We start from the raw sequence: 24,159 nt of genomic DNA, 5'->3' as shown, positions 1-24,159 counted from the left end.
TTATCACTAATAACAAAGATAATTTTTAATTAGAAAATATCAGAATATTACAAATTAAAAAAATATATTTTATTGATATTTTACAGAGAGGAAAGGAGAGAGATAGAGAGATAGAAACATCGATGAGAGAGAAACATCGACCAGCTGCCTCTTGCACACCCCTACCAGGGATGTGCCTGCAACCAATGTACATGCCCTTGACCGGAATCAAATCTGGGACCTCTCAGTCTGCAGACTGACGCTCTACCACTGAACCAAATTGGTTTTGGCAGAATATTGCAAATCTTAAATATAATTAATTTTCTAACAGTATATTACATTAGCATAAACTATAAGGAGAGAGAGAGAGAGAGAGAGAGAGAGAGAGAGAAAGAGAGAGAGAGAGAGAGACAACAGATCCAATATGGAATCACTTGTGCAAAGCCCCACATCAGGAAACCAAGACTTAACACCTAACCTACTAGTAAGTGCAAGTCCAGTCTCCCAGGAATGCATCCTTTAACCAGTTAATGAGGAATTACCTGGTCAGCACTAGAGAGGTTATCTACCCAACAGACCCCTTCTATCAGCCATGGGAACATGACCTTGCCTAAAACAATCCTCTTTGCTAGATACTTCCTTTGCCTGCCCCACTCCAGCCTAGAAAAGTCTTTCATTTTGTAGAGCTTGCCCAAGCTCCATTCTGTCTGCTAGATGACACACCACCTGATTCATGAATCCTTGAATAAAGCCAGTAGGTCTTCACATTTCACTCAGTAGAATTTTTCCTTTTAACATTTTATTCGGTTGAATTTTGCCTTTGTCCATATAAGCCCATAGATTTTTTTCTACCAGAGACACAAGTGGCAACAAGAAACCCAAGCAATCTGAAGAAATGGAGAGAAAGGATGGGGGGCAGAGGTTCAGCCTTAACATCAACCTTCCTAGAACATCTTCCTTTTTGAATCTCTACTTCAGCATTAATGAATCTTGAATATAATTATCTGATACCTTTGCTATCTCTTTATCCTCCTTTCACTTCTAAAGATAAACATGGACTAAACTCTGTCTCTACCTCACTCCTTCTTTTTGTCTCAGATAGCCTCCATCCTGAACTTTTAATCAGTCTCTATGCAGATTATCCAAATTTCTTCATTCATAATCTTGACCTTTCAACCTGAGATTCTCATTGGCATTTCTACGTGCAGTATGACATGGTCATCTGAAATCTCTCCAGTGCATGGCCTCGCCTAAAAGGAAGCTCACATTTTCCTTTATAGTGACAAGCCCATCACTCTGCCGGTGAGGAGAGGTTCTCAGAATCGCCAGGCTGCACCATAGAGATCCTTGCCACTGTTGCGTGGGTCTCTACATGCAATTGTTCCTGATGTGCTCCCTCTCAGAATCTGGCGGCCATGCTGAGATGTCCCCGGTCCCATGTAGAGGCCACGCATACGTGTACTGACTCAGAATCTCAACTGAGCTCACAGCCAACAACCAGCATCAACTGAGCCCCCTGGACACTCCAGCCCAGTGCAGATCCCCCATGACTATAGATGTCCCTGTCTTGCAGCCAATACCACATGGAGCAGAAGAAAGAACCATACAACCCACAAAACTGAGAGAATAAAATAAATGTTGTCTTAATCCACTAACTCTGAAGGTAGTTTGTTCTGCATCATACTTCCCACAGCTGTTGGGAGAATAAAATGAGTTAAGAGCACTACACGAATTCTAACTATTGCCATAGTTATTATTCTCATGTCTATCCAATTCCCTTAAAAGTGTGCCCAAACTGATTATTCATGTAATTTATCTTCTCTTATTCAGAACTAAAATGCATTTCTTTTTTTTAGCACTTGCATTAATTATATCCATATATTGTCAATGAAGTCTAGATAGGCCATTAAGATGACTCCACTAAAAAAAAAAAAAATGCTAGAAATGAATTCAGAGTTTGAAAAATGCAAGCAGCCAAATTAGCATTGTGTATAGTAGGGGTGTCGAACTCAATCAGAGAAGGGGCCAAAATCTAAAATCCAGCCTAAATCGCGGGCCAAATGGTTTACTGAACAGTCATAAACTGTCATTGGGATGGAAACGCAGTGGAGTGCAGTGATGACTGCGCGGTGCGGGCCACATTGCAAGGCCTGGCTGGACGGATTTGGCCCGCGGGCCTTGTGTTTGACACATGTGGTGTATAGCTTAGCATTGTTTATAAAGACTAATAGGATTAACCCATTCACAATTTGGATGAATTCCACCATTAGATATTAAACACCTGTCACAAGCCAGTACCTGTCCTGAGCACAGGACAGACATGTTCCTCTCTTTGTACTGGTATACTCTGCAGACTCAACCAAAAAAGACAGGAAATTCCACAGGCCATCAAGATATTGTAGAATGCAATATATGCTCTGATATAAGAAGAGCAAGATATGAGGAAGAGTAGCATTGGCCAATGGTTTTCCCACCTGCAACCCAAGGCACCTGCAGCATACTGGATATTTTCCATTTTTTAATAGCAAACACAATGACATCTGCCAGATGATGTTGGACTGATATTATTAAGATAATTATTTGGCCCAGCCAGTGTGTCAGTGGATGAGTATTGACCTATGAACCAAGAGGTCCTGGTTTGATTCCCGGTCAGGACATATGTCCTGGGTTGTGGGCTCCATCCCCAGTAGGGGGCATGCAGGAGGCAGCCAATCAATGATTCTCTCTCATCATTGATGTTTCTATCTCTCTCTCCTTCCCCTTCCTCTCTGAAAACAATATTTTTTAAAGTAAAATTTAAAAAAAAGACAAAAAGGAAAGATAACTATTTAACAGATAAAAGTGCTAGGTACTTCTTTTGGCCTAGAGACAATGTGTACTATCAATTTTTCCTCACTCTGTTCCTTTAAATCAATTGAATCCTTCCAAAATATAGCCTTTTTCTTGGTCTAGCCTCTATCACCACCAACCTTTAGTGTCTTATCCTCCAGTCCATTTTGCACAAAACCTCCAGTTTAATCCACCACCACCCTGCTTTCTCCCACAAAATAAATAAGATGAAACACTCAGAAAAATGAGGCTTAAACAAACCTTCATGTTCAAGAAGCAGGTCACTTTATTATTTAAATAGGGACAGAAAAAATCTGCGGTCATCTCTGCAGGTGTGCACTGACCTTTGAGCTGCTCTGTGGATTTCAGCATGTCCCCCCACAGGCTTCCTCATTTCTTCTCAGCCTATACTTTGCAAGATTTTTTCCCTTTGTTCTCTAGTTCTCCCATTATTCTGATTCTTTGCCTTGAAATAAATGCATATTCTAGAGGTATACACTTGAAACCTATATAATTTTATTAATCAATGTCACTTCAATAAATTAAATAAAAAACAAATAAATGCATATTCTAATCCTTACCATGTTTGAAGACCAACAATACACCAAAAAGCATCCTATTCATAGATGTAACATACCTGGTATTAAAATATTGTATTTTAAAGCTTTGATAATGTATTTAATATGGCATGGGCTGCAGGGAAACACAGCAGAAAGATCTACTCGAAGGTTTAACTGCTTTCACCAAACTTCTTGACCCCATCTCACTGGTCTTTCCAGAGAGTGTGATAGTGTTGGCCACTTCTTCCTTATAATCTCTCCTCCTTCAAGGACATGATAGGGTCTTTCTGGCAACTTAACATTCTCTTTGCTATTCTCAGCTTCTTTCTACAACATTTTCTTTAAATCTCTGTTTGGGATCCTTTTTGAGTCTGCATGCATCTTAAGTTGATTAGCATTACCACCAATAATCACACAAGTGTTGATAACTTACAACCAGAGAATTCCAGTGAAGACTTTTCTCCCAAACTCTGAACCTCTGCATCAAATGGCTTATAGGACCTCGCTCTTCACAGTCAAACAAATTTCATCTACGCGAGACATACTTTCCTGTGAGAAATCTCTCCTTCTGGCCCTTACTGCTGAACTCCAGGCGAGAACGTGGTATCTGTGTGCGTTTTCATCTGTTCTCTCCCAAGCAACTTCATTAGAGCTGGCACAAAGCAGGTAGTGTTATGTATTTGTTAAAGGATGAATGATCAATCAATCCAATAAGGAATGAAAAATGTCATAAATGTATGTTATGTCACACAATAGTCACGGGGATGTAAAATCCAGCGTAAGGAATGTAGCTAATAATATTATAATAACTGTGTATGGTGTCAGATGGAGGGAATCACTCTATAAATTGTATAAATGCCTAACCACTGTGCTGTACACCTGAAACTAATATAAAATAATACTGAATGCCAACTGTAATTGAAAAAAAAAGTAGGGGAAAATGGGAATGCATCAAAAAGATTAATAGTGGTTATCTTTATATAAATATACAGGAAATGGCTGTTTTTTCTTTTATGCTTTTCTGTTATTTGTCAGATTCCATTAAGCATACAAAGGAGTCTGAAAAAAAATCAGATAATACATAAAATAATTACTGATGACATAGAAATGAATAAGTAAATACATGTTATGGAGTTTTAACTTGCAAAATAGCAACCTGTCTATTGTTCTAGCCTTTCCCCCAGTTTTCCTATCTAAGCTCTTCTGTTTCAGTTTAGCTGTAGCTCCCATAGTGCAGTCCCCTGGGTCTCCTCCCCCCTACACCCATTCTTTTTGTTCCTTTGTGGATATTCATTAATGGGTGTTAATCTAACCAAAGCAACTGCAAGAGGGGGAGGGGGCTGCATCTGACTAGGGAAGAAAGAATAGAGAAGAGACTTTTCAAAAAAAAAAAAAAAAAAAGGAAGATGATAAAGGTCTCTGGGCAGACTGCAAAGAGGAAACAAAGGAGAATGAAAACAAAGATTTTCAACTGATATCACACACACACACACACACACACACACACACCAAGACAAGGGACCCATGCATTTTCAAACCTGAAGTCAAGGAAAACAGGCAATTTTTTTCTCAAATAAATAATATGTTAAAATTGGTAAGATATATTCAGTTCATGTTCATGAACAAAATTTTAAGATAGAAACATACAAATAACTGATTCTTAAAAATGCCACATTTGTTAGTACAATACTTGAAAAGCTTTAACCAAAGCAGCATGATGATAAAACAAAACCATTGTCCTCAAAACTAGAAAATTTAATAAAAATAAAAAAAAACCACTTCTAAAACAAACTGAAACTAGGTTTTATCATAGCAGAAAATTAAAAAAAAAAAAAAATTACCCAGTGCATATCTAAAATGTTACAGGGTAATTTCAAAAGTCGATTTTGTTTTTCAGAGATTGATTCTTAAATACCAGCCAATGATGGGTAAATATTTAACCTCCAATTCCTGGTAGAAAAAAAATCAGACACTTAAATATAATGAAAATAATAACATGGCTACCTTAAAGTGAAAAATAAACAGAAATAAACACAAAAAGCAATAAACTAGGGCCCATTGCTCCAGGCAAGAAACTATGACAGAGAAAGACAATGAGGAATACAAAATGGAGCTCACTGCGCTAACAGCATCGGCTCCCTTTGCACAAGAGGCACCTCATGGAAATACCAAGTCCTGTTTGCCCGCAGTGTTGATGGAGGTGGGATTAGAAGGCATGGCGGAGCTGTAAGCAGCCTGCCTCTGAATGAGGCCAGCAGGGCTTTCGGCCTAGTTCTACCGCTCATTAGCTCCATAATCCCACCCAGTTAATTTCCTTCTGTAGAATGCAGAGGACCTGTAATATCTCTTCTTCTAAAAAATCTCTCCTTCTAAAAATTTATCTCAACAACAATAGATTTTTGGAATTACCTTGGTCTGTTGAAAATAATTTTTATAATTGCTCTGCATATTCTGTTCACTGACTAATGAAAACATCCATGTGCGAGTTTTCACACAGGCATAGTAATAAAAAATCAAATTAAAATATGCCACTTTCATTGATCTCATGCAGGGATCGACTGTCTTGGCACCTAAACTGAACGGCAATCACAGTAACTCTGTTATGCCCATTTAATTTTGTCTTTGTTATTTTATTAGTCAGAGAAAAGCAGCTAAAACAAACAAACTTGCTAGATAGTTAATTCCTTCTTTTTCTACCCCAAATGTTTGAGAGGATTAGGAATAAAAACAAAACTAAACGAGTGACAAAATCATGATTATAAAAGCTTGCTCTCATTTTCTACCTGAGATTTAGTGTTAGGTTCCCAGTTATGTACCAGTCAAAGGAATGGGGCCGAGATGCAGAAGGAGACAGGTTAGTGAGCCGCATTGCCCATCCTCCATCGCTCTGCCTCTGCTCCTTCCTCATCACCCTTATCCCTAAAGTTGGCTGTGGAGACATTGGCCGCCAAGGCAGGGCTCATGTGCCAAGGTGCCAATCTACGCCATCTGCACATGTCATCTGCCATGCCACTCACAGAATGGTTTAAAGGGGAAAGAGTTAAGTGAAAACCGGCATTTATAGCAAATAGACTTGTTCTAAGTAGTATTAGCATTTTCTCTGAAAGAATACTTAATATTTTAAGGCTACTTTAACCTCTTCTCATTTACACAAAAATAAAAGTGTATTTGGTATTTATCGAGGCAAATCTTTAAACATCTAGCTTTTTGCACATACTATGTTCATCATAATAATCCGTAAATAAAAGAATTTTTGAAATAGCAAATTCAAGGCCACTCTTAGAGACGTCTGTCCATTTGGCCAGTCTCTAGACAGTTTTCTATTCCCCACCTCGTTAACATCTTCTGAGAAGCCCAGCTTCTCCATTTCTGAGCATGTTTAATCGACCACTATGGTTGTCATGCCAACCAACACAGAGAATCCTGAGCTTCACGGGGCATTTCAATACCGTGACCCAATTACAATCTGTCACAAATTCACCAGCAACATAAAGGGACTCACACACTAATCACACGTAATTTCTGAGGCTGAAATATAGGGACGTCTGCGACAAGATTGTCATCAATATTCAAAATAATCCAAATGCTGCATGTTTCACAAGTATGATCCTCTTAATGCTCCACCTTGGTTATTGTCTTTATGAGTTTTTTGTTTTTTTTTTAAAATAAAAAATGCTTGAAGTCAATATATTTAGCTTCTCTTTTACTACAAAAGCAAATGCCACTGGGATATTTACTTACACATGGTATTAAAGATACCATATTCTCCAAATTGGAAATCAGTGACTATCAAAATTATCTCAATTCTGTGTTATAAAAATAAAAATTTACAAAGGCCTTGGTTAAGTTGTATAATCCTATTAGTTGTTGCTTAAGAAAGTCTTTAGCTCAAAGGCAGGAACAACAAATGCTATGGATTGGAGGATTTGCCACATGATGAAGTTAGCTATTAATTATAAAAAAGGATAGATTGTTTGTTGCTGTAGAGCAAGAAAGGGCCAGCAGCCAGCATAGAATCAGCACTGGGCTGGGGGAAATGATTAGACTAATTCTTTGCATTTATAACATATGAAATGTTTTACCTTCCCTGGGCCATTTCTTTACTGTATTTATGATCCTTTGCATCAGTTATGCAAGTGTGTGTGTACATGGGGGGAGAATAAATAAGTAAAATATAAGGGATTTGATTTCTTCTGAGTTTTGACCAGAAGAAAGTTTTAATACTATCAATCCATGCAATAGCTCTACCTACTAGCTAATAGAATATTGATGCTCAGCTGAATTGATTGTATAAATAAGATCAAGTGACAGATGAGCTTATCTGATAAAAAATTAAATAGATTTTATAAAAACATAAAATGTATGAATAGAAAAGATATTCTAATTCCAGTAAGATGGTAAGAATGTAATAATGTCCTCACATAACTAATGCAAATATCAGCTTTAAAGGACATATCGTCTAGAATTAATAGAAGCACAGAAATGAAACCCCAGTGTGTTCCCTTAACACTGCAAATAGGAGAATGAGGGTCATGGGGCTAAGTGATGGCCGTATGTCCACAGCCAGCTAGTTAGCGGCAGCCACAGCATCGGAGCTCACTTGATTATTCCGCATGAATTTGTCAAGCTCTGGGATGTGCTGTTATAAATGTTCTTCTGTGTAAAGGATGACTAATTTATAAAGGATCAACTTTATATGTTTACAGTTGAAGATGGGAACTGGTTGCAATCATCTTAATCTATGGAAGGAAGAAGAGTCTGTTTATCTCTTAGCTAACAGAGGCTGCTGGTAGAATGACGATGGTAAAGTGGAAGCATTGGTCTAAAACACACGGAACTACTTACTACAAAACAGGAACATTCCTCTCTCTCTCTCTCTCTCTCTCTCTCTCTCTCTCTCTCTCTCTCTCTCTCTCTCTCTCTCTCTCCCTCCCCTCTTCCTTTCTCCCTCCATCCACAACAAGAATACATTATTTTGCAAATATTTTGTGATTTTTTTACTATCTTTCTAATAATGTCCCATCTGACCTCCCAAACATTTGCACACATTAACATCTTCATGAGAAGCATGTTTTCCCATCAAAATTAATACCCCAATACCATAGCCTGTCATCATATTGAGTTATTTATTATGTAACCTGAGGAGTCTTCACACAGCCTAAGAAGTCATTAATAAAATTAGCATAGAAACAAAATAATGCATTAAGGCAGGTAGTAATGCTACAAACAAGTGATAGTACTTGTTTTGGTTGAGTATAACCTTGACATTGCATGAATAATTTGATCTTATCACAAAAATGTTTTAGTCTCTTAAATTTCCATTGAGAATGTCAAAGCTCATGTGTGCTCTTTCATTCCTTGTGTTTACTGGCCATACAACCTTTATTTCTTCTAGATCAGAATTGGGTTAGAATTTCCAATAAATGAAAATAACTAGTAGGAAACCTTAAAATCAGAGTTCAGGTTGCTCCAGTCTTTTTTTATTTTATTTTATTCTGTAATTTTCATGCAATATCTTAAAAGTACTATGCTTAAAAATTTTTAAAGTCAAACTAAAAGATAATTCAAATTTTTAAAATCAGACTAAAAGATAATTCAAAAAGAAGCTATCCTATGTAATCTTTTGATTGCTCTAATAATTCATTAATTTTCTATAATATTTGGGAAATATACTGGCTGTCACACATCACTAAGCTTGGTTTCTCCTTCTCCAATGTATTATTCCGATTAATCTCTCTCTCTTTCTCTCTCTCTCTCTCTCTCTCTCTCTCTCTCTCTCTCTCTCTTTAAATAATGTATTCTTTTTTTAAATATATATTTTATTGATTTTCCACAGAGAGGAAGGGAGAAGGATAGAGAGCTAGAAAAGTCAATGAGAGAGAAACATTGACCAGCTGCCTCCTGCACACCCCCTACTGGGGATGAGCCTGCAACCAATGTATATGTCTTTGACCTGAATCGATCCCGGGACCCTTCAGTCCGCAGACCGAAGCTCCACTGAGCCAATCTCTTCAACCTAAGGCCATTCTTTATTCCAGCAAATGCAGCTCACTATCGAAAATGTGATGATTCTCCTTTGTGACCTACATTTTCTCCTTAGAAAACAGTGGATTTCCCCGGGAAAGCAATTTACCCAGAGAAATGTAAAATGCGTTTCTTTTACACTGCTCCAAAAGAGGCATCCGTTTGTCTCCTGGCAAAGCCTCAGCTGCACTTCACATAAAAGAAACTGAAGCAAATTGGAAATCCTTGCCCGGGGCTAGTTAGGAGCAGAGAGTTCAAAGAGTTTGTGGTCTGGTGCATAGTAACATCTCCTTTTTCTTTTTTCTTTTTCATTTTGGAAAATGGAAAGCCACATGATTCTTTCCCACCCATGCCCACCAGCCAGGTCCTCCAGGCCCATGGCTGCCCTGGGATGGCTTGGGCAGAGCCTGCAGGTCTCCCAGGAGCTCCAGGCAGCTCCTCTCTCCATGCTCAGAGGTATCAGCCTTCTGCTCCAACACCACCATTCCTGCTCTGGCTGGAAATACATCCACATTTCTTCCATATCTGACTGAACTACTGTCACTTTTGGACAGTAGCAAGAGAGTCCACCCTACAGCAAGATCAGCACACCCAACTCTTTCCCATCCATTCCTCCTTTTTTCCTCACACCCACCTGGAAAAAGTGACAGGTAAGACAGCATATCTACCTAAAATAAAGGGGACTCCGCTGTCCCCGCCCCCCCCCCCCCCCGCCACCCCTCCATGCTGTCTTGCAGGACCACCCACTCCCAAGATATGGGATGAGGTGCTGCTTCATCCCATATCTAACAGAGATCACAAGACCCTCTCGGCGAAGGCCGCTGTTTCTGGCACAGTGAAACCTCAAGCTAACCAAAGAGACGTAACAGTTCAAATGACTCTCTGGGTTCCATTCACTATTGAAGTGGCATGACATTCGGTGTTGCTTCACAACCACAGGAAGCCTTGTAGGCTGATCCTAGATGATATAACCGCTCCCCCCCCCCCCCAATTGTGGCAGGGTGGCACCGTCAGCTTGGGGAGATGAGATTCCATGGAGTCCTGCAATGCGTATGGAGGTGATGGTGGAGTGATAACTCATCCAAGAGATGACAAAGTAGTTATTCCCCTCCCTGGGTGAAAGGTCATGCTGGTTACTGAGACCAGAAGAGCAAACCATAGACTCGAATTCAGTACCATCTTCAACAAGCCTCAACACACCAAACTCATCCAAGTTCAAAAACAATAAGATCAGCTTTGGCGTTATATATAAATGCACCGAACAACAACGTCTCCAAACATGGGACCAATTTTTGTTAAAAGGGAAAAATAACACAACAACAGATTAATGAATTTACAAAGATTTTGGAGAAAGAATGGTTGGAACTTACTATAATCCATGTAAATACAAAATACAAAATCTTATGTCATAAATTATCTATTTCTACAGAGAAATGATGCACACATTAAACATTTTCAGAAGTGTAGCACACTGATAGCTTAGATATATTAAAGTGCCATTTTTGTAGATCACAAAGGGATGATATTAGCAATGCAACATAATACATCCATCATTTGGTCAAAGGAGTTATAAATCACTTTGTAGAATTTTAAAAATATATTTTTTATTGATTTCAAAGAGGAAGGGTGAGGGAGAGGGAGAGAGAAATAGGAACATCAATGATGAGAGAGAACCACTGGTCGGCTATTCCTGCATGTTCCACACTGGGGATCCAGCCCACAATTTGGTATGTGGGTATGTGCCCTGACTGGAAATTGAACAGTGACTTACTGGTTCATAGGTCAATGCTCAACTGTACTACCGGCCAGGCACTTAGTAGACATTTTAAGAAAATTTATTTTAATACCTACAGACTGAAGTGAAATAAACATCTGTCAATCAATAGGAGATGTGTCAGAATCTGATATAGTTGGAATGGAATGACCAGGAGATCTGATATTTTGTAATAGAGTATATTAGGCCAAAACATTTAGTCTATATTTTTAATATTTAAAAAAGTATGCAATGCTCTGTGGGACAGAGACATGGGGAATCCAGCTGTTGGGAGAGGTCTCAGCTCTATCTATCTATCTATCTATCTATCTATCTATCTATCTATCTCTCTATCTATCAATCTAAAAGCCTAGGCGACCATCCAACTGTCCACTGACCACCAGGGGGCAGACCGTCAATGCAGGTGCTGCTGAGCTACAGTGACTTGGCAGCTGGGGTTCTCCAGTGACACACCCAGAACCAGAGAGGAGGGAGTCCGATTCTGGGGTGAATCACCCAAGAACTGCCCTCTCACTATCCAGGACTCCTCGGGGGATGTTGGAGAGCCAGTTTCAGCCTAATCCCCACTGGCAGGCTGAGGGACACCACCAGTGCATGAATCTGTGCACTGGGCCTCTAGTTTATAATGATGTTGCTTTTGCATCATTGCTGGATATGAAAGAAAAAAAATAGAGTACTAGAGTTGATGACAGAGATTAGAATGACAATACAACTGTGAATGTGATGCAAAATTCCGTTCTAATTTCTCAAAAACAATGGGCAAAATATTTTTAATGTTCATATAAAAATGGCAGCCCTACCTGGTTTGGCTCTGTGGATAGAGCATCAGCCTGAAGACTGAAGGGTCCTGGGTTAGATCCAGTCAAGGGCACATGCTTGAGTTGTGGGCTCAATCTCCAGTAGGGGGTGTTCAGGAGGCAGCTAATCAAAGGTTCTCTCTCATCATTGATGTTTTCATCTTTCTCTCCCTCTCCCTTCCTCTCTGACATCAATAAAAATGTATTTTAAAAAGTGGCAGCTACATTTGTTACCAAGCATCACAATGGAAGGCCCATATATGTTATGTATTTATGAGCAGGCCCTCTCATGCCCGTGTGGTGCAGAGATCACTGCCAGCAGAGTGTGCCACCTCTATGAGGATTACATTTTATCTAGTGCTGCACAAACCACAAAATCACACACAAACACGTGAGTGAAATGATCTTTTCTCAGGGCGTGGCCACATCATTGGCATGGAAAGCACAGCATTGCTTTAGATGTTCAGGAAGAACTCACTCTCACTTCCACCAAGCAGTGGTACCCGATAATGATGAGCACACGAAAAACTGAGCCCAGTGAATGGCAAGGACTGTGGGGGGAACACTGCACACACCATTGCCTCGTGCTAGCTGTCCCGTTCCAGGCTGTGCTTTGCATACAACCACAGTATCAGGCGATTGTTAGGGGCCATATTCTGATAGAAACAGGGAACCTGAAGGCATGAAAGAAGGCAAAGGAAATCTGCTACTCAATGACATGTTATTCTTCGAATTTATGGTCTTGAAAACCAACTGACTAGCTAGAGCCTCCAATCAGACTTTTCTCATTAAACTGTCTTCAATAATTTCAAACTGTTATTTCTTCTGCAGTTTTGTTTTCTTTGAACAATACTTACTAAAGAACACAGTGAGCCCAATGCCAGGAATTTTATAAGCCACTATGCTACACTTTTTTTTTTATCAGCATCTTATAAAATATTGGAAGTTATAATTTCCATCTGTTGAACTTAACAGTTCACTGTAATTCATTTAATTGCTAGAATTGTAATGTGTAAAATATGTGGGCACTATGATAATAAAAACAAAAATCTATTTTCATGAAGGTTGCTATCAGACTACTGAATGTATTTTAGGTCAAAACATTTTTTAAAATTATTTTGAGTTCAAATATAATGACATAAAATAGAGCAATGGCAGCATTTTTCCATGCTTGGTTTAGCTGCACTGTGAGATTTGTCTTCACATGGAAAAGGATTTTCCATCCATCCTGTAGCCTGTGTGGTAGACTCATCCTTTCTTCTTGTTCTTCCTCTCCCTCTTCCCCTAGTCTCCATCATCTTCTCCTCCATCTCTATTGTCATCGTTGTCGTCATCGTCGTCATCATCAACATCATCATCACATATAACTGCATTCAGAGCACCTGGCAGGCTGGGTTCAAGAACGAAAGGTAAAATCTGTTCCCTTTGAAAGGGAGATGGGGCATAGCATACACATTAAAACTAATCAGCAAGACTTGCTAAACATTTAAAAAATAACTGTTATAAGAATTCAAAAGAGTGATTAACCCTTTAGCATTATGTAATTTTAATTCTAATGTTCTCCCTCAAGGGAAGTTGTTATTTTGTAAGTGGTTACAATGGGTTATGAGGAGAGAAAAGGAGGAAGAATTTGAATTTTCTAAACTCCTACTATGGTGCAGATACTATGACAGTACTTTCACCAGCTCACTATGTCAACTAATATTGACATTAAACCCAAAGATAATGGCAGAAAAAATGGATTTTAAAAAGTGGGTTTGGAGCCCAGTGGAGTTGATTGTTGAACTATGAACCAGGAGATCATGGTTCAATTTCCAATCAGGGCACATGCCTGGGTTGCTGGCTTGATCTCCAGTGGGTGTCATGCTAGAGGCAGCCAAGCAATGATTCTTCCTCATCATTGATGTTTTTCTCTCTTTCCTTCTCTCTTCCTCTGTCTGAAGTCAATAAAAACACATTTTAAAAAAATTGTTTTAAAAAGTGGGTTTTGAGAAGACCAGGAGTGAATGAAGCAGGCTGAATTCACAGGAAGTGCGTGAGGTGTGGCAGGATCCAAGGCTGCAGCAGAAGCCACCTGGTCTGGGAACCTGCCAGGTCACTGGCCACTCAGGACAGCAGCTGACTGCAAACCGCTGGCTGCTCCACTTCCCTGCGGTTCATGGAAGGAATTTGAGAGTATGGTTTTTGAATTCTAAACCTTATCACATAATCACAAATTTCTATTGTGGATGTTTGAGTAACGAGACTTAAAAAATGCTGCAAGTTCAATTATTCTATGAGTAACATTCATCAGCATCTTTTACTGTAAAGGAATGAGAAATGTTAAACATTTGATGACAAACCATCCTACCTAATAAAAAGGGAATTTGCTAATTGACCATCATGCTATTGTAAAGATGGCAGCCCCCACAACCAATAAGGAGGGAATATGCTAATTGACTGCCCCACCCTCAAAGATGGCAGCACCCACAGCCACAAGATGGTGGCACCCAGTCCCCTCAGCCCCATGTGGCTGCAGGTACATGGCAAGTCTGGGCCCATCCTGAGACAGGCCGGCCACTCCATGCACTTACCTCAGATTCCCCCAATCCCCTCAACCCCCAGCTAACCAGGGTCAGCCCGAGATATAGGCAAGCCTCTGATATTGGCTGCCCAGTCACCAGGGCCTCCTGAGGCTCAGGTAACCAGTGTTAGCAAAGGCTTGTGCTGCCAGCAGTGGCAGCAGCAAAGGTGTGATGGGGCATGGCTTTCCCCTGATCACTGGGTCACCTCCGACCCTTGAGGGCACCTGGACTGTGAGAGGGGGCAGGCCAGGCTGAGGGACCCTCACTGCAGTGTATGAATTTTCATGCACTAGGCCTCTAGTCATAAAAATATCTGAGTTATAACAAAACATAAGTCAATCTAGGTTTGGTAACATAAGGGCACTAATTCAGAAAGTCAGAACTTCCCAAATCGTATTCAAAGTCATAGCTAAAAGTTCAGTGCTCAGACAATGCTCAACATTATGTTTTAAAAATTGATTCTAAATTGCAAAATTCATAGAGGTGTTTTATTAAAAATAAATGTAATTATTTACTACCACTGAAAGAAAATTTAAGTCTAGAATTCCAAAATTTGAATTTAAATGTTATATTATGGAAAAAAATTATTTTTTAACTAGACACATTTTATTCTCAGAACTAAAATAAAGTTCATTAAGTTAGAGTAAGTCATTTCATTAAGTTAAATTGCTCTGTGTTGTCTGGATAACTGTGAGGTTAGATTTGAGTTACCAAATAGTCTCTAACTAAATAGTGTGCCCATAAAGTTAAAGAACATTTAAAATTTATAAAAAAGTATAATCAGCCGGGACCAGTTTGGCTCGATGGATAGAGCATCGGCTTGGGGACTGAAGGGTCCCGGGTTCGATTCCGGTCAAGGGCATGTACCTTGGTTGTGGGCATATCCCCAGTAGGGGGTGTGCAAGAGGCAGCTGATGGATGTTTCTCTCTCATCTATGTTTCTAACTCTCTATCTCTCTCCCTTCCTCTCTGTATAAAATCAATTAAAAAATACATTAAAAAAGTATAACCAATATTTATCAATATTAATATATATGTTACTAGATACTCAATATGAAATGCTTAGGAAAGTGCCTGGATTTTTAAATATTGGCTATTTATACACAATTTGGTAAACATAAGTTTACAGTTTTGAGTACAGAAAATAGTTTACTATTATATTATTTATTACTTATTATTGATATATTATTTTTTCATACAAAAAAACTGTAAACCTACTTTTACCTTAACCTGTTACTATTTTCCATGAAAACAAAATCATGTTAGTAAAGGGAGTTAGCTATGGTTCAGATGTGCAATCACTAAATTGAAGTGTATAAGTGACATAGTATAGACTACTGAAAATAAAAATCAATATCCACTCACATAAGAAAGGTGATATGGGGAGGTGTCTCAAAAATTTAAGAGCCCTAGCCAGTTTGTCTCAATGGTTAGAGCATTTATTTGCCAGAGGAGCAAAAGGTCTCGGGTTCAATCCTCAGTCAAGGGCACGTATCTGGGTTGCAGGTCTGATACCAGGCCCAAGTCAGGGCTCCTCCGGGAGGCAACCAATCTATGTATGTCCCTCTCACATTGATGTTTCTCTCTATCTCTCCCTTCCTCTCTCCCTCCCTTCCACTCTCTAAAAATCAATGGAAAAAATATCCTCAGATGGGGATTGACAACAACAAAAAATTAAGAAGAAATGGCTATTTGGGGGGAAAAATCTGACCAAGTACTATTTCTTATTTGAATTATTTACTAGAACTTTTTTTTTTCTTACCAAGTAACAATAAAAATAAAAATGATGATAAAGTATTTATTTCAGATTTTATTTTATTAAGAAAGAATAATGAATTCATTCATTCATTCATTCATTCATTCAAAGAATCCTTCTAATGGGGGAAATAAATTACATTAAAATAACAGATAAATTGAAACATTGAAATTTCTATTATTAGTGGAAAATAATAATTAGCCAAAATTTTCAATTGCTTCACTTGTACTTGAGAATAATAATAATAATAATAATAATAATAATAATAATATAAAAAGCACGCATGCTCCAAAATGGTAGGCAATGTGAACAATATGTTTGGTATTCCTAGCATAATTCTCAGGGATAAATTCCATCCAATCACTCTTTTGTAGAGGTAAGGAAATGAGAAGATTACTATTTCTCACATAACGTAAGATAAGCCCCAAAACATTCAGCCATCTAAACTATGTGTCCAAATGTCACTCTGTCTTTGAGCAGCAATCTAGTTATTCACAGCAGCACTGTTCCAATGTCGCTGATACATCTTCATGTTCCTCGTTTAGAAGCCAACAGCCACCTTCCTTTCTCCTCTGACCTCAGGTCTTCTCACCTTGTAACGTAATTCCCCATGAATTCCACTGACTTTCATTTGTGACCCGTGTCAAATTTCCCACTCATAACTTAAGAGAAAACAAATCATAATCTCCTGTTGTTCTTTCCTTTCCTTTTCACAGACAAAGGAGGAAGTTGCCCTCAGATTAAGACTCCCTGAGATAATGGTGACGTCGTGGAGAGAGAACTCAGGGGAAAACAAGACTCATTTTCACACTGTCAGCTAAGCCACAGCTGTGCCACCTGTGCGTGTGGACGCTGTCCAAAGGGATTTGAAGCACAGCCAGGCAGTCTGCCCTGGATACGGAAAGGAAAATTGTCAAACCTTCTGCATGGGGGAGGGCGTGTGTGTACAGGGAAATGGAGGCCAAAATGGACACTGGACGTACTTCCTGCACTTCATAAACCTCACGTGTGCCGTTACCTTTGGGATTAACTTCTAAGAATGATTAGCTTCTAAGAACCATCTTGTAGCCATCACTGTACGTACATTCTGTGTGACAATCTCAGTCTACAGCACCGAGTTTCTCAGTCTCCTTAAGTGTTTAAGTCTCAATTCAAAGAGGTCATGAAGCAATTATATCAAGCACTTTCATCCCAAAAGGTGAATACACTCATTTCAATGATATTGTTAAAGACACACACACACACACACACACACACACACACACGCACACTCACACTTTATCCTAACAAGATGATAGATCATGCATGAAGCATTTTGGATTGCTGAGACAAATAGCGCCAATGTTATAAAAAACATAATTGGCAACAGATCCAGTGAAAATATAAGATGACAAAATTCTAAATCATTATTATCTAAACAACAGAAATCACAATAACCAGAGCAATGCAGAAGCTCTTGGAATCTCTGTTAAATTTTATGAAAAATACATCTAATCTTCCTCACTGGAAAGTGTCAGAACCACTCTGGTGACAGCATGAGCTCATTGCTTAGCTCCCAGCACTGCATGCAAGTAAAACCCAGCTGCAAATGGTGGGGCTGGTTCCTCCGAAACGCTGCACACAGTCTGAATCTCTGGCTCATCCAGCTTTGCCATCCATTATTGCCAAGTGGCAGGTGACAATATGGTTGAAATGAAATTTGTTCACATGGCCCTAGACAAACAAGGAAGTCCTCCTTTTCACAGGTCTGTAAGTAGCCAATATCCAAGAAGCAAAAAGAGGCTAATCTTCCATTTCTATGGTTGTTCAAATCATGTTGATGTTATTATTTTCCTAGCCTATTGATTTCAATTGCTATTAAAGTTTCTAATTCTATAAATATATCAGACACTTTGAGTCATTCTGGTTCTTTAATTTCTTTGCAATGGTGCTCAAAATATTTTACCATCAATACTTAACTACTGGTAGGTAGTGGCTTTAGGGTAAATTAATTATTCGAGTCTAGAAATCACCTAGAATGTGTTAATAGGTAGTGTTCAGTTGAGATTTAAGTTCACAATAAGTGTACATTTGGTTCAGCTGCCCCTTTGCAGGCTAAACTGGGGCGGGGGGGGGGGGGTTCTTAACATTAAGCCTCTTTAACAGGATCTGGACATGAGGCTGTCTTTTATTGGGGTCTTTTGATTGCAAAGAACAGAGATTCACTCAGATGACTGGGGATGGGCAGCAGGGTCACTATAAGAGTATATGGAGGAGTGAGGAGACTGTCAGGGCTACCAAGAATCATCTTTTCCCAGTTCTCAAGAAAGGAGTCCAATGGACCCAGCTCTTTTTTTTCTTTCGTTTTTTATTTTTTTCTTTATTTTTTTAGCCAAGATTTACAGGTCACCTAGGGATTATAGGCACACCGAGGGATTGGCTGCTGTTGGTGAGACTGTGCACATCTGGCCAATAAAGCCAGCATAGGTGATCAAGAATGTAGCCATGAATTACAGAGTGCAGCCGACTCCTGCAGTAGACCTGTGTGGATGAGGCAGAATCACTGTGAAGGTGGTGTGGCAGGCAAGCCATTACCCATGTCCAGTGAAGCTCAGTGTGTTATTAAAAGTCAGGCCCCAGCCTAGTTTGACTGCATGGAGCCCTGGCTCTAATACTTGTTACTATGGGATTTTGGTCAAGTTAATTAATCTATTTGATTTTTTTAGCTTCCTCAATATTAGGACCATTTAAGGTCATTGTGAAAAGTCAATGAGTTAATTTATGTCAAGTCCTTAGGCCACTGCCTGGCACTGGAATCACTGAGCAATCTAGGTTGACCAATTGCATCTGGTGTCATAGAGCCAAAGCACCCTCCTTCTCATTTATTATAGGGTGTCTCTTCAAGGGATGGTGTCTGGCTAAGGAAGGGTGAGGCACCAAAGTCCTCTTTCAAGGTAAAAAGAACCCTGGTCAAACTTTTTTTTTCAAAAAGACTTTCAATCAGCCCATAAATATGATACTTATGTTTTTGTGAATAGACTCCTTTACAGTGATGTGTGCATATAAATGTAGAATGTAAAATGTAAAGCATGTACTTATGAGCAGACATTCAAATTTAATTGTACAGTATTGTCTATATGAGATAGACATTAAGACCCAATGTCATTCCATTTAGATATTCCTGCTGGTTTTCAAAGGTAAGCGTATGCTGCCATGACATGTGTTAGTGGTGTCGGTCTAAGAATGAACAATGACCACGAACAGGTGGCCCTGTGCTGGGTGTTGAGATGGAAAAGCTGGCCCAGTTCACACCAAGTTTGGTCTTCTCCTTCCTCGAGTGACCCAGCCCTGGAGGGTCACCGAGCCTTGCTTCCCTGGGGAATGTGCTGGAGAAGAGGTCAGTGGCTGACTGCTCATTCTGAGAAGATGAAGACATAAATTCATATGCCTGGTTAATCATGCTAGGAAAACACGATGAGTAACCCCAGGCATTATTTTTTGGGCTGATCAGAAAATTTCTGTACATAAGATGGAATTCTGAAGCTTGCTTCATAGGATGTTCATGTTCAATAATGAGGTCCATGAGGTTTCTGGCTCTTTGGGACAGTTTAGTCAAGGTATGAAGATTCCAACTTGAGAGCTATTCCTGTGCATGTTTTTTTCTCCTTTACACCTATATAATTTGACCAATTCTGATAATCAATCATTGATTCCTAACTCTGTGACCTCCTCTTAATTCAAAAATGCTGTCATTGAGTTTATCTATGGTGTCACACACTTCGTGGGTGGCCAGAACATGCATTCACTAGTTCACTAATGATCAGATAACCTTAAATCATTTTCATGTTCCAGACATAATCACATGTCTCCAAGTCATAGGTGTATGCCTTTTCACATCTTTGTAAAGACCTCTTCATGGACCCTGCCAACCCTGCCAAGTGGGGCCCTTGTTGTCCTGATTTGGTGACCACATATCTCAAACTCTGATGCCCGTGATGCTATATTAATGGCCATACGTAAGGGCCATGTTCAAAACAGCTGCTTTTCTTTTTTTCCTCTTTCCCTCCAAATCAGAACACAGTTGCTTTGGCTGAACATGAGATAAAGTGATTGGCTTCCATTTAGAAGACATGTTTTACCAAGAACATATGCTTCTTAAAGACTAGACTCCCACTCAGGGTGACGGGATAGATCTGTACTTTTGGCCAGGCGGGCAGAAATGAGTGGAGAGGCAGAGCAATGAGCCCAGTGCAGTGTCGCACTGAGGCAGGGGCTCGGGAGCAGGGGCTGTGGAGTCACCGTACTTGTAAACCGTCCTCTCTCCCAGGCCGAGCACGTACAGTTAAATTAGGGTAAATGCCATCAATTGCCTTTTGCAGATTAAGTGGGGTAAGGAGATCTCCTTATGAAGAGAAAGATATTCCTTACGAAAGACCTATTAGAGCTCTTAAGCATCGACGATGTTGTTTTAGGTGTGTGTGAGCCTGTCAGCTTCCATTTCACATTCTGGTAGGATTTGGAAGGTGGCCTGGGAAAGCACTGGCATGGATTTGAGTCCTTCTCATGTGTGACAGGGAAGAGTAGGCTTTAACTGCAAAGAGTGGGGGCGGGGGGGGGGGGAGCATCTTTCAGATGGAAGAACCTTGTGTGGCATCTGAACTATTATTTGAGAAAAGCCTGTGCCATTTCAGAAAAACAGGAGAGGAGCTTATGAAAGCACTGCTCCAGTTCAACCTGTCCACCCAGACGGCTGGCCGAGCTCTGAGAGGCCACCTGCTTGCCAGGCGGCTCCTCCACCTTCGACCCCATCGGGATGGAGAGGAAGCATTAATATTCAATGACAACGTCCCAGCAACAACGTGACAGAGAAAAGGTGTCGCAGGCAGCATCGAGAAGAAGATGACCAGGTGTGGAGAGAACAAAATCATCTTCTTCTCAAATATACAAAAAGAAGCTTTATCAGAGATATTCTAACTGCATATCTCTATATGCTTATAGACCATGATACACATTTTTTCTGTTAATTTTTTAAAAATTGTTTCCCACGGCTGTTCCTGATGGAAGTGCGCACATCTTAATGCTAAGAACCTGCTGCGACAGCCTCTTCCCCATCACATCACCGCTGCCTCCGCCCCCACAGGGGAGACTGTCAGTGCTCCCTGGGAAAAAAATAACAACTAATTACATCATTCTTCTTCGCTCCGGCATCTACCGAGGCTTGCTCAGACACATTCAACCTGTTACCACAATCCGTGATTTATTCCCAGGTTTCATTGAGTGTAATGAATAGCATCTCTCTATTCAAAGTGATCAGCCCATCTTTCCTTAAAGAGGTTGACTAGCCAAAAAGCAATCTCATTATGTGCAATAAAAAGATATTGAAGTGTTTTATTCTTAAAGTAGAACAGGCATGGAGATGCCTCTTAAGGATGGACTGTACTATGAAAACTCACCGTTTAAAATCACTGACGAACGCTTAAGCTATCTGTTCATATATGATGGAGGTAGCTGAGGGTTTTTTTTTTTTACAGTTGAGGTTTTTTATTTTTATTTTTTTAATATTTAACAGATAGAGCACATGGAATCTCTGTAGGTTATTTTGTTTATAGTACAGATTGTCATCAACAAGCTAATGACAAACATGTAGGCACGAGCTTATTGGTTAGCTCCTCGATGGCTTATGTAAAATCCTTATGTACTTATTGTCATGGACTCTGTGTCTGTGTGGGCGCGCGTGCATGTGTGTAAGAGACCCAACAAAGCTGAATGGCTCAGAATGATAAAAACACGATATTGTGCTTCCAAGCTAGCTGTTTTATCATGTAAAATATGGCATTTTCTAAAATGATGATTTACACACATCCGAAATCAGATTTGATCCCTGGATCCTTTCAAGACTGCGCTTGCGTGCTGCCTACATGTATGTGCTGCCTGTGTCCCTGCTTCATTGGAAGAACACACAGCGGTCCCTGTGACATTACATAAGCCTGAACGGAGACCGGAGGGGAGCGCTGCTCCCCCGGGGGGTGACGCTGGTCCCTCCAGAGCCACCACTCAACACACACACATCCAGGGGTGTCTGCGTCGCTGTAAATTGCCAATATCTGCCCATTCTCAATCTACAAAAATGACAGTTTCCCGTTAGCGTACACGGGCAGATGGACCTACACAGGCGCAACAAAGCATGTGAAGACCCCGCGGCGTGTGCCACTCAGAGGTGGCGACAGGCAGGTCTGCGGGCAGGAAAACCTAACACTGTGGCTTCATCTATATTTTAATCGCAAACATGCCCCCCCACCCCCCCAAAAAATATTTTTAAAACAGGTGTCCCCACCAAACCGGGATAAACAGACTCCGGGTCTTTGTTCCGGGAGATGCCCCTTCTGAGGCATCGAGGAGGGTTACATCACCAGGTGTCTCAGCTGAGCACCACCGGTGCCGGAGACCGCCTTGTGCTCACACCAGGCACCCCTGGCCCCATCTCGACAATCATGAAAACATGCACCTAACACAGGCACCAAGGCAGGTCTGAGGAACAGTCCTCGGCCACAGCACAGCACCCCCCGCCTCCCTGCCACCTGCCAGCTCCCCGGGTCTCCCAGTAATGGAAACGGTGCAGCCCCGGGGGCCTGCTAGCGGAGAGGGACCCGGTGCCCGCCCGCCCGCCCGCCCGCCCCGGGGCAGCGCCCGTGGCCTCCTGGCAATGCCTAACCGCCGGGAGCTGCGGCGCAGTGCCGCCCGGAGCCAGCCCCCAGCGCGGTACCTTTCTGGGTCTGCCCCTCTTCCATGTTCTCCTCCATGGCCACCGCTCTGCTCGGAGCCTGGTCCCCGGTGAGTCAGAAGCTCAGTGTGATGCTGGGGATGGGCACGGGCGGCTCTCCTCCCGGGAGGCTGGCTCCCACCGCAGAGGCTCGGGCAAGCCCCCCGAGCTGAGCCCCGGCTCCTCGCGCCTCCTGTTCGCGTGGAGACAGGCTGTCAAGTGCGATTTCATTCAAGTCACTCTCCCGTGAAGATGATCAGTGTTCCTCCCCGGAGCTGCCCGGTGTGCAGCGCTGGAGGCACGGAGTCGTCACGCAGGCAGCCGGAGCGTTTTGGGGGGAAATCTGGTCTGGATCCTGGGAGCGGGGACTCTATGATTCATAAGCCTCGCTTTGCATGTAAATGGGGGGAAGGCAGAGAGGGCTGTGTTGGATTCTGGGCTTTCAATGGGAGGAGGCTGGGCTGCACACAGGCGGAGGGGGGCCTCCTGCAGGAGGAGACCACCACCCCGAACCCCCCTTCGCCACCACAGTGGGCAAGCCCAGCGCCTGTCCCTCTGGGGGTGGCAGGAGCGGCTTCCTCAGCCTCAGACCCTGCAGAAGGCAGTTCCCTTTCTTCCCCTGGCAGAGGAGCTGGCTAATCTGATTAAAGAGTGCCCCAAACCATACAGCTATGCCATCGCCAGGTCTAACCTGTGAAGGGTTATTATTATGAGAGGACGTGCAAGCTCACACCTTTCAGATCTAAAAGGATGGAGGATGGTGCGGCTTTCAAAGCGATAAGTATAAATCTCTAAGCCTGAAAGGTATGTTTTAGGTAATTATTTTTCCTCAGTGCCACAAGGCTCCTCAAGGAAAAGGAGAAAAACACCCATATCCCACAAAAGCATCTATCGCTGTCTTCATAATTTATTGTTCTGATCACAGCCCACCGAAACTGCTGATTTTAAAAGGGAATCATCCTGAAAGAGAATTGTTTCAGGGGCCATTCCTGGAGAGAGAGGAGGGAGACATTCTAGAAAAAGGAACAAGGGGCTAAGCAATTCATAACGGGCGTCCACAGCCTGATTTGGAATGCAAATCCCAGCATCTGTGCCTCCGCCTGAGTGGCAGGGCACAGCCCTGGGCCCCGCGGCACA

At 41.2% G+C, this 24,159-nt stretch overlaps 1 protein-coding gene across 1 annotated transcript in view; it reads right to left on the bottom strand.

The window, feature by feature from the left end:
- The window catches only part of GPM6A (glycoprotein M6A), a 78,215-nt gene extending 54,630 nt beyond the window's left edge, over positions 1-23,585 (bottom strand). Inside the window, exon 1 of the mRNA XM_036457251.2 lies at positions 23,026-23,585. Within this exon, the coding sequence (XP_036313144.1) occupies positions 23,026-23,062 (37 nt within the window). The 5' untranslated portion in view covers positions 23,063-23,585. The remainder of the gene's footprint in view (positions 1-23,025) is intronic.
- Between the last annotated feature and the right edge of the window lie 574 nt (positions 23,586-24,159).

Source organism: Pipistrellus kuhlii, unplaced genomic scaffold (genome assembly GCF_014108245.1).
Source record: "Pipistrellus kuhlii isolate mPipKuh1 unplaced genomic scaffold, mPipKuh1.p scaffold_m20_p_3, whole genome shotgun sequence".
NCBI classification, from domain to species: Eukaryota; Metazoa; Chordata; class Mammalia; order Chiroptera; family Vespertilionidae; genus Pipistrellus; species Pipistrellus kuhlii.
Note: the sequence above shows the minus strand (reverse complement) of the source record. Positions and strands in the feature narration are given on the sequence as shown.